At 31.5% G+C, this 14,140-nt stretch overlaps 1 protein-coding gene across 1 annotated transcript in view; it reads right to left on the bottom strand.

Annotated features, from left to right (window-relative positions):
- The window catches only part of LOC143081016 (uncharacterized), a 40,990-nt gene extending 26,851 nt beyond the window's left edge, over window positions 1-14,139 (bottom strand). Inside the window, exons 1-12 of the mRNA XM_076257249.1 lie at window positions 14,019-14,139; window positions 12,470-12,918; window positions 11,726-11,787; window positions 9,344-9,450; window positions 8,664-8,792; window positions 8,268-8,319; window positions 7,675-7,745; window positions 7,185-7,319; window positions 3,538-3,615; window positions 2,874-2,945; window positions 986-1,106; window positions 374-532 (exon numbers count right to left, since the gene is read on the bottom strand). Coding sequence (XP_076113364.1) covers window positions 374-532; window positions 986-1,106; window positions 2,874-2,945; window positions 3,538-3,615; window positions 7,185-7,319; window positions 7,675-7,745; window positions 8,268-8,319; window positions 8,664-8,792; window positions 9,344-9,450; window positions 11,726-11,787; window positions 12,470-12,873 — 1,390 coding nt within the window. The 5' untranslated portion in view covers window positions 12,874-12,918; window positions 14,019-14,139. The remainder of the gene's footprint in view (window positions 1-373; window positions 533-985; window positions 1,107-2,873; window positions 2,946-3,537; window positions 3,616-7,184; window positions 7,320-7,674; window positions 7,746-8,267; window positions 8,320-8,663; window positions 8,793-9,343; window positions 9,451-11,725; window positions 11,788-12,469; window positions 12,919-14,018) is intronic.
- Window position 14,140: the final 1 nt, after the last annotated feature.

The following is a 14,140-nucleotide window of genomic DNA, read 5'->3' on the forward strand; positions in this document are numbered from 1 at the left end:
GCTGCATTTGTTTGCACCTGTCCTTGGTCAGGAATCCTATGTTCAGTAGTTGCCGTTTTTTTATGTGGTTCATAAGTGTTTCTTGTTTTTTATATAGATTAGATCGTTGGTTTTCCCATTTAAATGGTTTTACACTTGTCATTTTTGGGACCCTTTATAACTTGCTGTTCTGTGTGAGCCCAGGCTCCGTGATGAAGACCTTACTTTGACCTCTCAAGGTTTACTTTTACAAATTGTGACTTTGATGGAGAGTTGTTTTCATTGGCACTCATACCACATCATCTTATATCTATTGAACAACACACAAAATTAGACTTCATTAGTGGTACTGGTCTTTCTAAGAATTTTTTTGTTGAACTGTCAGTAAACTCACCATTTGCAGAGTTAACAGATGGTATAGTGGATCCCTGAGATAACAAACTATGGTGGGGGTCATGTGGTATTGTTAGGTGGGTTATATCTGGTTCCCAGTCCTGGATCAAACTCTGAAGAACCAGTTTAACTAACACAACACAATGACTACTCTTGGCAACTGCAAAATATATATCAGAGGTATTATTTCATGTATTGTATGAATCTTAATTAGCAGTGTATTTGCTATGAAGACAAGTTACTTAATGAAATAGAAAAAAAGAATGTGTCCATAGTACATGCATGCCTCATCCACACTATCATTTTCTATGTTCAGTGGACCTTGAAATTGTGATAAAAACTCTAATTTGGCACTTAAATTAGAAAGATCATATCATCATAGGGAACATGTGTACTAGGTTTCAAGTTGATTGGACAAAAAACTTTAACCAATAACTTTAACCTGAAGCGGGACAAACAGACGTTTAAACAAACGAACAGAAGGTGGAAAGGACGCACAGACCAAAAAACATTATGTCCATAAATAGGGCATAAAAAACATATAATTTCCATAAATGGGGCAAAATAAAATACATACACAAATAGGCTTTGATTGTTAGGTCATCACACTTACCTAAATATTTGAATATATTACTAGCTGCCTGTCTGACTGTGGAGGCATGATGAGATAGATATAAGAGGAATGTTGATACATATTGAGACCATCTTGATAACAGCACTTTCAATGGCAAAACCTGCAAGAAGGAAAATAAACTAACGTCGATCATGTTTAAGAATAAATACTTACAGTTGAAAAATAAACAAATTTTGGACGATTTCTGGTCTGATTTTAGCAGGGTTCATACACCTTTTTAGTTCCATTTTTCCACGACTTTTCCATGACTTTTCAAGGATGTTTTATGAAATTTCCATACCCCAAAACTATAGACCAAAAAGTCATCCCTAATGCTATAAACATGCTTTTGTGTCCTTTCCATGCAACTAAATAGACAATCTTTTTAACATCCAATAATGACACAATTGCACTGAAACACAATGAGAAATACCAACATATCTATGAATGACAATACTGAGTTAAGTTTGCTAACAATGATGTAGACCTACTTGTTATCAAAGATTCTATGAAAGAGTATGACCAACACACTCATTTGAATGTCCCCTTTGGTATATGTGCTCTGCCTCTTTTTACAGTATAAAAGAATATATACAAATTTTGAAATATTTCAATGAACAAAGTATTAGAAAAGGTTATTTGGCATAATCCTCTTGACTGGTTGGACTTTCATCAAACAGATAATACATTGTAGACAAAAAACTATCACCTTCCTACTTAGAGGCATCATTGCCATTTCAGAAGTGACATTTGTCTACTATCCAGAAACATATTCTTAAATACTGAGACGATATCCTCACAACTTTTGTATGAAAAATTGCTCTTTACTATATGTAGGACTCTTATCATTTCAGCTCCTCTATCCATACATTATCATTAAAAGAGTTTTTCAACGGCTGTTTAGTAGCAATAACTTCGTTTTCGAATATTCCGATAGCTGGTTTCTTATTTCAATACTGTTAAAGCAAATTGTACTATGAAGGGAACCAGATGCGGTTGCATATTTTTATAAACAATTTTGAAGAAACGAATTTTAAATTCTCATTTTACACTTACCACAACTGGGGCCTTATTTCTAGCATTCGAAAAAGAAACAGTTTCAACATAAAACTACGGGGATCATTTAATTTTAGATGTTTGAAGACATGCAATAAAGATTACAGTGCAAATAATCATTTTCCATGACTATTCAAGGACTTGTCACTAAAATATAGCTTTCCATGACTTTTAAAGGCCTTTCCCCCCCCCCCCCCCTCTAAATAAAAATCCATGACTTTTCCAGGATTCCATGCCCCGTACGAACCCTGCTTTAGGAATAACAGGCAACATGAGCTATCTTTCTGCAACAGTAATATACATTCAAGTGGTCTATGACATGAAGTTTGTGTGAGTTTCCAAAGAAGATGAATTGCACTATCAAAAGGAATATATATTGAGGACTTCTCATGAAATTGTTTGTTTCCCTGTTCATGAAGTTAGTTTATGAATACCATCCATTTCATTTTTTTATTCATAACTTTCGTATATTTCGTATTTTTCAATCATTAAATTGTCCAGATTTCTTTGCAATAAATAAATTTGTTCAACTTTAGGTCTGGGTTTCATTTTGATTTTATTAAGGAAGCTTAAAATTAGTCTCAGTACATATTGCATGAGTGAGAAGATTGTATGATATGATTAAAGAGGGGACTTTGTCTCGGAAGTTTATGGCCTAGACACATTTACTTTCAGTATAAAGAGACTGAAGTTTTGATGAACTAAATGTGTTCTCCATATACCTGCAATCAGAATAAACAAACTGACTATGAAATTTTGTGTGCGCTCTCTATACTTGCAATCAGAATAAACAAACTTACTATAACATTTTATGTGTACTCTCTATACTTACTTTTAGTATAAACAAACTGACATTTAAGAAGCCTTCTGCAGCATAGTCATCTAATAATTCTATTGGTAAGATCTGAAAATATATATAGGATATATGTAAGGTCTTGTATATTTTTCATCCTTGACTAGATATCAACATTTTTGGAATCTAAAAAAGTAAATCACAATTTGTTTTCAAAAGAAAAAGAAAAAGTAAATGATTTTTTTTTTTTTATGATCATATTATAATTATACACACTAGGATGAGATATTAATTCATATAATTTTTTTCTATAAATCAACAGGGCTTTGTGATTTTATCGTACTACAATATACATTGCAACCTTTCTACTAATATTAATAAGTTCATTCAAAATAGGATTTTACTTTTCCTCCCTTATCTACTGTAGTCAATAATAACTTGATCAAACCATTTTGTTTTGTTTCTCAATAATCTTATTTGATTGTTCTCTTCACTTCTTAGTTGACTTTCAACTATGACCTCATATTTTTCTGGACACAAGTTAAATAATTACTTACAACCAGAAACAACAAAAGTTATCAAGAAAAAATATTCTTCAAATAATGATTTGCCTTTGAAAAACAAGTTTTAAATTGCCAGTATGTCTGGCTGGTTATTTATAAACACAAGTTGTACGGTATGATCTGACAATAGAGTTACTTACAACTGTATGTACTTGGTCTGAGACCAAGACATCATTTCTCAGTAGAGTCAGTACTTGTTCAAATGTTGACAATGCTTCCTGCAATAAATAAACAAAAATTAGAAAATTTTAACATTATACAAAAAAAAAAGAACATTTTAAAATTATGATCAGAAAAATTAAATTTGTTACAACTGAAAAGATTCTTAAATCAAAGTGAACCATAGTTTTCTTCGTTAGGATTATCTGAATAAATAAACAGTGGTCATGGCTTTTATAGCAACATAATGTTATGAATCAAAACACTTATGATGCCACTATTCAAAAATTTCAATTTAAGGTTCAATTTCCCGTCACATATATTTATTCCTTTAGAAGTTGTAGCATCCTCATAAATTACCTGCATGAAGCAAAAACATTTTTAAAAATACTTTCAGATTGATTGATTATATTTTTAACGCCAATTCAAGCAAATTATCTATATCATGGCGGCCAGCTATTAAATGGAGAAAGCCAGAGTACCTTGATGGAACCACCGACCTTCTTCAGGAAAAATAGGAGTCCTAGCCAATGAATATTGGTATGGGGCCAATTTTACCTTTCCACAAGTAGAGTTTAAACTTGCAATATCAGTGATCACGGTAGAAGAATAAATTTGACCATTTAGCAGGGTTGGCAAAGTATTACCCACCCGGGAATTCCCGGGCGGGAAAACCCGGGTTTTCCCGGGCTGGGCAATACTCCCAGAAATGGGTAATAGTGGGCATTACTGGGCAATATGATTTTTTAAGCTTATTTTAACACAAAATAGTAAAGACTTGTTATAGTTTCATAGTATAACAGCTAAATATATACTTTTTATACAGATAACCATTGACAGTAATTTCTAGAAAATTCAATTTCATTCTCTTCTCTATTAATTTTATATGTAGGCAGAATACAAGATTTGCACATTTAAAGATACCTTTTTTTCAAATTACCAAGTATTGTTTCAATAATCCAAACTTTGAAAAATGCATTTTATTGCAGTGTTTAAGTTGAATTGTTAATTTTAATTGTTATACATTCATATTGCTAAATAAACACCCTACAGGCAAATGACAGGGTCATGCCATTAACACTTATAAAATTGAAAGGACTGATTATTGTTACATAAACAAATCTGTGTTCTAATCTGAATAATTACTTATTAATTAGTGACAGTACATATACATTATTTAAATGTGATGTTTCTTTAATACATGTAATTGTTAATTCTTAATAGGAGCTATATTCATTTGAAAAAAAACAATTATTCATTTGCTTTCTATTTACAGTTTGCCAATCTAGACAAATGCTAAACAAACAAAATAGGGTATAAATATCTTATTCAATGTATTGCATTTGTGTTTATCACTGAATCCTCTTTAAAATTCAGACAAATATTTTATATTACCCAGTATTACCCACTAAAACCCAGTAAAACCCGGGTTTTCCCAGTATTTCCCACTGGGCTGGGCAATACTCATAAAACCCTGGTTTTTGCCAACCCTGCCATTTAGTCATTAGAACCCATTATAAAAAATAAAATTCAAATTAGACTTCATAACTTATGTCATATAGTTACTGTTTTTATTATGAGCTGTGGGTTAGGCCACCCTTAACAAATTGTTTGTTTGGCATTGCCGACTCACACCATCAGCAGGTGGGTAGGTAGGTAGGGATTTTTTTTTTTTTTTTTTACATCATTAAAAACTTTATATATCACAACCATGATGACTCTAGATCACAGCCAAAAGCAGTGCAGCATTGTTGTGTGTACAAACTTATGGTTTCTTTGTTAGGGGTTAATGTCACATTCTACAACACATGGATAATTTCATGTCAAACATTCAGTTTTTTTGGAGGAGTAAACCAAAGTACCCAGCAGAAACATATCTGTGGTAGGGAACTGACATTAACCATGTAACATGTTAGACATGAAAATTGATTCTTAATTGTGGGACTGTCCATTGAATAGAGGCTTAATGTCACATCTTGAAATTGCCTTCAGTTTGGTAAACTTATCATATTTTAATCAGTTTGACCACTACAGTTCCTTGTACAAATAGATGATTTAAAGCTTTGATTGTTTGCTTGTTTGATGGGATTAAAAGTAACTTTTTACACCATATGGGCAAGTTCATTACAGTCAGTTTTATTGGTGGACGAAAGCGTAGTGCACAGAGGAACCTTATTATAAATGTCATGACAATCTAACCTTAATTTTGTGAATGCATACATGCACTTATCCATAGAGGTGATAAGACTAGCATTGATACATGCAAATTTTGCGGAACTACCAAATGGTCAAAGCCACTACAGCCCCTGATCAGCTTTGAGAATAGCAAAATATTACAAATTTAGAAGGTTGGCACAAGAACAGCCATGAATGCCTCACCCTGGCAGGGTGTTTATACTGCATTTGTAATAACCGCAGTAAAAGTATGATAATTTCAAAATATAAATATGCTGTAGGACAGACAATTTTTACAGATAATTTAAAATAAATTTTAAGGTTGTTATGATTGTTTGATTCACAGGGTTCTGGACATGCATGACATAAATACCGTTAAATTCATGAGCCCTTGGTTTGCTTAAAACAATGGAACACTACCAGTAGATACAGTTATAAATATGTTGCCGTCAGATATCTTTTGTTTTAAGAATTGTCTTATTCATGTTAAGAAGAAAGAGAGGGGTTTGGTTCATAAATTCTTGACACACAAAAGAGGCTAGTCTTTGAAATATGTATGTTTTGTACCAGGCTAACCTCTACTGGTACAAAACTACTATAAACCTGTAAATCTGGGACCATATTGGTCTTTTAGCTTTGGTGCTTTCATGCAGGTACACCTTTCAGCCATCAAGCCAATGCATCATCATCTTGAATAGATATAAGAAGATGTGGTATGAGTGTCAACGAGACAACTCTCCATCCAAGTCACAACTTGTAAAAGTAAACAATTATAGGTCAAAGAATACATTGTTTTGGAATTAACATGGCAACATGCTTTGTTATCTGGTTCAAGGAAAATTTGTCAATGATAGATTTCACATATTTAAGAGATCTTTCAGAGGTTAAAGCCACAGATGTTTGTTCTGTCATGTCTGGGTGAAAAACTTATATTTCCTGATGTGAGGATGCAAAGCAGACACCAACAAATTACAGTGTCACTGTCTGCTTTACCAAAGACGACATTTGAGTTCTCTAAAAGGCCTTTCAGAACATCCACCCATGTTTCATCTAAAGAATAGGTGAACATCTTATTTTTTAATAAAATGTTCCTCTCCCTTGACTAAAGCATAAGTGGATGCTAACCACTGCCTGTCTTTTTGACATTTTTTGCAGACTTTTATCGAATCTATGTCATTCAAACGCTTGCTCTGAATACAGTGTACAACAAGCACTTTAAAGATCATGATTTTAAATAAGTAAAGCCCGGAAACAAACTCCGCGGATATGATCAAAATTCCGGCGGTTTTCCGATTTTTTTAATACAAAAAAAATACAAATTTTGAAACACCAATAAAATTATTCGGGCGGCAAGTTTTTCAGTGGGTCGGGCGGCAATGCCAAACAAAAGAAATTTTATTTTAGGCCTTAGATAGGAATGTCAAGACTACAAATTAAATTTGGTCATACATACCTTCATGTCAGCAGAGGATATGTATCCTGAAATAGCTTTAGCTGCATTCTCTCTGATGGTAAGCTGTGGGTTGGACAGGAGTGTAAAAACAACATCAATTATTTGACTAGATATATATTCTGGAGGCGGACATTTCTGAAAAAAAATAAAAAAAAATAACCCAACATTGAAAACCTTATTAAAGTTTAAAGACAGTAAAATAATTTCTGTCTTTTCTCTCCTACAACTTATGCCAGGGATTAAATTTTTTACTCGTTGATCTCTGCATGATAAATATTGAACAATCATAATGCTTGTTTGTGCTTTGTTATTCATTATCTTTTGGCTTGATAATCTCTATTTTACCTTCATAACTATTTTTTCAATAACAAAATATATTTTTATTGCTTTAAGGCTAGATTGATTTATTTCCAATTAATTTTTGCATCAATTTTCCAATAGTACATTTTAACATTCATCAAGCAAGAAGCTTATCTAAGATGACCCTGACCTTGTATTCCTCTTCCAATCCAAAGTTGACATCTGTTTTGTTTTGGTAGTGATGTACCATAGCATTTATACCTAGAAAATAAAGAAACACACATTTTGTTTAGTCAATTTCTACACAATTCAAAAAAGAAGTTGCAGTTCTGAAACCACTGACTAAATAGTGTATAATAACTCATCTATTCTATGCTGCTAATTAAACATGAGGTAATTCTGTTATTTCAACACAATGAAAAAAATAGAGTATTTGCAAACAGGAATCAGATGTTTGCGAGATCAAAACAAGTATGAAAAGTGTGATCTCTTTCTTTTTGTGCAGCATGTACATATGAAAAAATAACAATCATGAATGCAATAATTAACACCAGTTGAACTTTTCAAAAATATCAACATACATATTGAAAATTAATTATCCCAAAGAAATTAACGTTTTTCTATTCAAAACATTCAAAGTTTCACCTTTCTTTTAAATGTCATGCATATACATTTTTTTTCTAAAACAATTCCCTTTGTTTTATGAACTATTTTCTTGATTGTTAAAAAATTGTCCTATTTTACACCAAGGAATAATGATACAGCATACCGGTATATCCTTACCCATGATTGCACCTTCTTTGGCTTGCCAGGAACTTTTGGGACACTTACAGATCTGAAATTATAACAAAAATAGACGTTAATCTGGTAAATTACAATTTAAATCACTAGAAATAAGAACATAAATGAAGTTAAAAGTAATTTGTAAACTTTTACGGTATTGGTTATTTGAATGGAGGTTTTTTCTTGTGGAATTTAAAAGGATTTCTGATGGTGACCAAAAAGTATCAATTATTTGGTTGATTTAATAGTTACACAGTACATATTCTTGTTACATTAGAAGATAGAGAATATGAACCCAATTAAACATACAATCTCTTTGCTATCTTACTAGTTTCACTACATAGTTGCTATTTTAAACAATTGTATGACAATGATAATCTTAATGACCAAACTTACTGTGACAAGCTGATTAAAGAGTTCTTCTTGGTACTGGAGTGGCAGGTACGGTGTAATGTGACCCAAGTGTTTAGAACAAGAATTTCTGATAGCTGACCACACATCTGTTAATGACATCTGTATCAACACCTAAAAACAGAGATGCACATATCATTTAATTTGAGATGCATTTCATAAGCATTACATGTCCTGCAAATTTCAAAATCTTAATATGATAGTGATCAAAATTTTATGAAAATGGAACTTCTCTTGATCCGTTGTGAAAAAAACCTGATGCAGGATCAGTTCAATATTATTAGTTTAAGTCAATTAGGATTTATTCACTAAACCACAGTGATCTAAAATTTTATTATTTCACCAACATTATTTCTTTTTCTGATCACAAGATGTAGAAATTCCCTTTGAATTGTTAGCCTATTTTTAAATGTATATATTTTTAATTTGACAGTGACCAACCTAATTTAAATTTTATATTCACATCTTATCACTTTGGCAGATACTTTAACTGTTGATGTAAAAAATTGTCAAATCTTACCAACACCAATAAATTCACATCATATCATTTATGCATTTCTATATTTTTACAACACAGATTTTTTCCTTAATTTTGGACATTTATTTAACTTTGCTGTATACAGTATTCAACCATTGATATGATTTGAAATTTTCAATCCTCTTACCAATATTGTGGCACAGGATAAACATGTTTTGAGATTCTCCCTGTTTTCTTTTAACCAATCCATGATGTGAACCACAGCTCTGTTTCTGACAACAGGCATGTTTGTTACTGCAATGGAAAACAAGTTGTAAATTATGTTTCAATCTAATCTATTACAGATTTAATCAAATGATATTCTAAATGCTAATGGTAAAAGTCAATAAATAAAATATTCATACAAGCCAGACAAATTTTGTGACATGTTGAAAATGTGTTTTGTTAATACATTATACAACCAAACACAGAAAATGGTGGAAAGTTTAAAAATTAATACACAATGCAAGTCAAACATATCAAACTAATTCTTTTTAAACTCATTTATATTTGAAAAAAAAGCTAATGAAAAATATAAATTCAAAGTTAATTGAAAAAACATATGATGAGTTCTATAAATTAATTCAATTGGAAAAGTAACGGATGAAGAATTGTTAATAATTAATTGTATAGGCCCAGTAGTCACCCCTGGACATTTTGGAATCATGGTTATGTATCAATGTTATATTACTTAGATGTTATACTATCTGAAGTGATTTTCCTCTAGATTATGTTAAGGATGTGATGCTATAATTTTTAGAAACAGAGTGGTATTTCAAAATATCCTGTTTACCTGGATGCTATATGAACTTGTTGGGAGAATATGAGAACGGTGAAGACAAATATAATTAACATAAAAACCCTACACAAAATCGTAATCGCAATTCCCTAATAAGTTTATATAGGAGAGGTTAAAATACTAAACAAAGCTTTTTTCTGTAAACTGATTGTAAATTTCATACTTCAGAATAAATATGTATGTCCCGTTTATAATATATTACAAATGCACTATAAAAAAAATCTAACTACATGTACAATGTATATATCTTGTAATGATATTCTACTTATGGCTAAAATATGTTTTAAGCAGTAAAATATCAAATGCTCTATGTACGAGAATTTGTTTATAGTCATTAAAGACAAAAATAAGCTCTAAAACACTGAAGTAAAATAATTGTACTGGTATTAAAACACTACCGCTTTCCCTTAAAACACAGTATTTTTAAGACATTAAAATAACATGTATATGTACATGTATCAGTAAAAAGTACAAAATGTAAAAAATACATTAGTATTATAACTGAACTACAGGCATCTGCTGGTTTATCAGTGAAATATTAAGCACGCATGTTTAGTTAATTTCTCTCTCTGTCTACTTACATCTACCACCTCTACCTTAAAAAAAATCATGTTATTTTTTTTAAATTGATGAGTAAGCAAAATTTCTCAGGGTTTATGAAGAAATGAGACATTTCAAAAGTATGCAGTATTGTATCTACACTGCCTAAAAGTTACAAGTGTTTCTTTGACCACAAGCTCACTTGCTCAGGGCAATTAAAAATGAAGGGCTGATAAAAAGTTTATGAAAAAAGGAGTTACAAGCCTGACCCAAGTCACAAGCTTGTAGTTCAAATGTTTTCATTGGTTATTGTTTGCCTTATTGGTTTTCATTGGTTGTTTTGTGCCTCATTGGTTTTCATTGGTTGTTGTGTGCCTTATTGGTTTTCATTGGTTGTTGTGTGCCTTATTGGTTTTCATTGGTTGTTTTGTGCCTTATTGGTTTTCATTGGTTGTTGAGTGCCTTATTGGTTTTCATTGGTTGTTGTGTGCCTTATTGGTTTTCATTGGTTGTTATGTGTCTTATTGGTTTTCATTGGTTGTTGTGTGCCTTATTGGTTTTCATTGGTTGTTGTGTGCCTTATTGGTTTTCATTGGTTGTTGTGTGCCTTATTGGTTTTCATTGGTTGTTTTGTGCCTTATTGGTTTTCATTGGTTGTTGTGTGCCTTATTGGTTTTCATTGGTTGTGTGTCTTATTGGTTTCCATTTTGTTTTTTAGAAAGATTCAGGCTGTTGTTTTTATTCTTTAAAACAGTTTCACATTTTGCAATGACATGTGCCTTAATATCCTTATATATACGGTACATTTTATATGGGTTTTCTTCACTGTTGAAGGCTGTAAACCATGAACAGTAACATTTAGTTGTTTACATCTTTGTGATTTGGTCCCTGATTAAAAGCTGACTCATTGGCAATCAGAACACTTTTTATTTCAATATAAGAGAAACATATATAGAAATATTTGTTTTTGTACCAATCAGCCATTCTTCAGGAAAACTACATGAAATGTGTCTAAATCTGCACTAGTGATAAGTTTTACGGCTATGAAAAAATAAATGTTGGTTTCCCTGTACATAGAACTGTAAGATATTTTTTTCTTTGTTCTTTTATTGCTGTTGTAGTTTAGGGAGGATCAATAAACATATTCATATATTCATATTCAATAGTATTTTTAAAGTCAATATGACTAACCTTGCTTCAATGTGTATTCAAAAGCCTTTAAAAGCGATTCTGTGATCTTCTGATGTATCAACCTGAAGATAAAAAAGCAAACAAAATCAACCATAATCCATTATCTTCATTTATTTGTTCCTTAATCTTATAGCACAAGCTTAGGGCAATATCCTTAAAATTGGGTTTCTTATATATACCTGAGATTCTACATAAGTCAAGTAAAATGATTATTGTCATGATTGTTATTCTTCAAGCAAAAATTATATTCCATACACAAAAAAAAAAAAAAGTTTTGCACATTGAAATTCATGTTCAAATTAATCCCATTCAGGATGTGAAAAGTAAATTAAACATACACATGTCAAAATATCAAATACACAGAGCCGTTTTTACTGTTGCATCTGCATTTAACCTACAGCTTTGAATATTTGCAGTTAAGAATCTTTACTTGGCAGCAATCACAAATTAAATAATCAGAGCAAATATACATACACATATAAAATAACAATCAGGAGATATCATCACACCCTTAATGTTGTTTTTTTTCTAAACCATTATCATGTACATGTATTAGCTTCAAATTGTATCAGTATATAAAGTATACAACAGTTCTTGTGGAACATAGAACAGAAAACTATTTTCATATGAAAGTGATAAAAATGTTCATAAAGAATGTGTGAGGCATACAAAGACGTGCTGAAAACCTCTACAATGTCTTTAAAAGATTTTTTCAAGGAGCTATGACATAATAGTGAATTTTACCACTGAATCAAACTGTCAATTAGATCATTGATAAAAGCTTTCTGTTGTCCATCACTGGCTTCTAGGGTAACTCCAGTACATGACATTCTTCGAACACGACGTCCACCAGTTTCCTGATTGGACTCTGACCAACCAAACCTGCGCTCTAACAAGTAGCAAGTAAACTTATTCAGTAAATTTTGCGTTTTACATAATACTTCAATACTGACATCTTGGTATGGATTTCCTTCAAGTGAAGACAAAGTAAATTTAAGATCAAAGTCTGATGCATTTCTGTTATGAATTGAGGACAGGGAACGCAACTGTTTATGAATAAGCTTAAGTGACTCTAGCTCAGTAGCAGGTGAGGATGTTGTAAACAATGTTGCTAAAATTTCCGGTAGTATTTCTTCAGGATTTTCCATGGGAATTCTTGTGTTGTCTTCTTATGATCTAATGGAAAATCTTTGCTGAAAAAGATATTGCATTATATTATAACAAAATTAGTTAGAACATGTAGAAGTTGAATGTTTAGATAATATTGAGTTTCTTAGTTTTATTTATTGCTTAAGAAATTAGGAAAATTCTAATTTTTTAACAGTCACCATGGTTAAGCTTTAGTGATTATAATAGTTGGATTAGTATGCCGTGGATCATAAATTTGTTAAGTGTTAAACATGTTAAAGGAAAAATATTCCATGAATCGATTGTAGGTATTTTTTTGCATTAAGTTATTTTAAAGTAACAAAAAGCATCTGAAGTTGAGACTGACATGACATAAAGAAAATTTGCTAGCCAAGGTGTCTGATAAAAACAAATTTTATTATTACTATTCAAATTGTTGGGTTTTTTTTTGCATCACCTCACTACTTCTAAAAAGTGAATCATATATAAGAGGGTAGTAATGGGGGTACCTTCATGCCAAGTGACGTAAACGGTAATTTTTAATGTATGACGATAACATGTACACTTTCTTTTAGACAATAACAAAATTGAATGATTTTGAAAAATCATGTTAAACTTTTTCCCAAAATAACAGTAATGATAATTATTTCAGACCTCTGATGAATCACGATAAGGATATTTTGACAAATCACGGTAAAATGTTAACCAATTTGACGCTAACAGTAGCCAAAATTGACCGTTTGACGCCCGACAGTAAAGGGCATTACTACCCTCATATAAAGTTGCAACCAATTTTGTATATTTTCAATGGTTATTCCTGTGAAAATTTCTGACTGTTTGTCCTACATTCTTAGCACACTGCCTTGTAGTCCAGAAGTCCCAGTGGAAACCAGCAATTTTGCTTCCTCAAGCATTTTCAAGTGAAAATATGAAAATAACTTATAAAAAAACCGGAATATTCAGTTTTACTTGTACAACAAAATGTTTATTTTGGGTACCGAGGTCTTTATTTGACTAGGTGTCAATTTGACTCAAAATGACTATACCGAGTGCCGATTTGACCAGGTCAGGCAGGTGCCGATTTAACCGATTGAGCTCATTTTTTAGGCAATGACAGATTCCTTTAAGACAAATACTTTCTCAAATTCAAGCTGCAAACACATACCACAGTTTCTCTTCCAATAACTGAAAATTTAGCAAAAGTCATAATCGTCCTGTTGCAACTTGCATTTTCATTCAACTTGAAACAAAAATATTTATTCCACCATATTGTTTATAGTGCGTCAT

This window comes from Mytilus galloprovincialis, chromosome 6, assembly GCF_965363235.1.
Source record: "Mytilus galloprovincialis chromosome 6, xbMytGall1.hap1.1, whole genome shotgun sequence".
Lineage (NCBI taxonomy): Eukaryota > Metazoa > Mollusca > Bivalvia > Mytilida > Mytilidae > Mytilus > Mytilus galloprovincialis.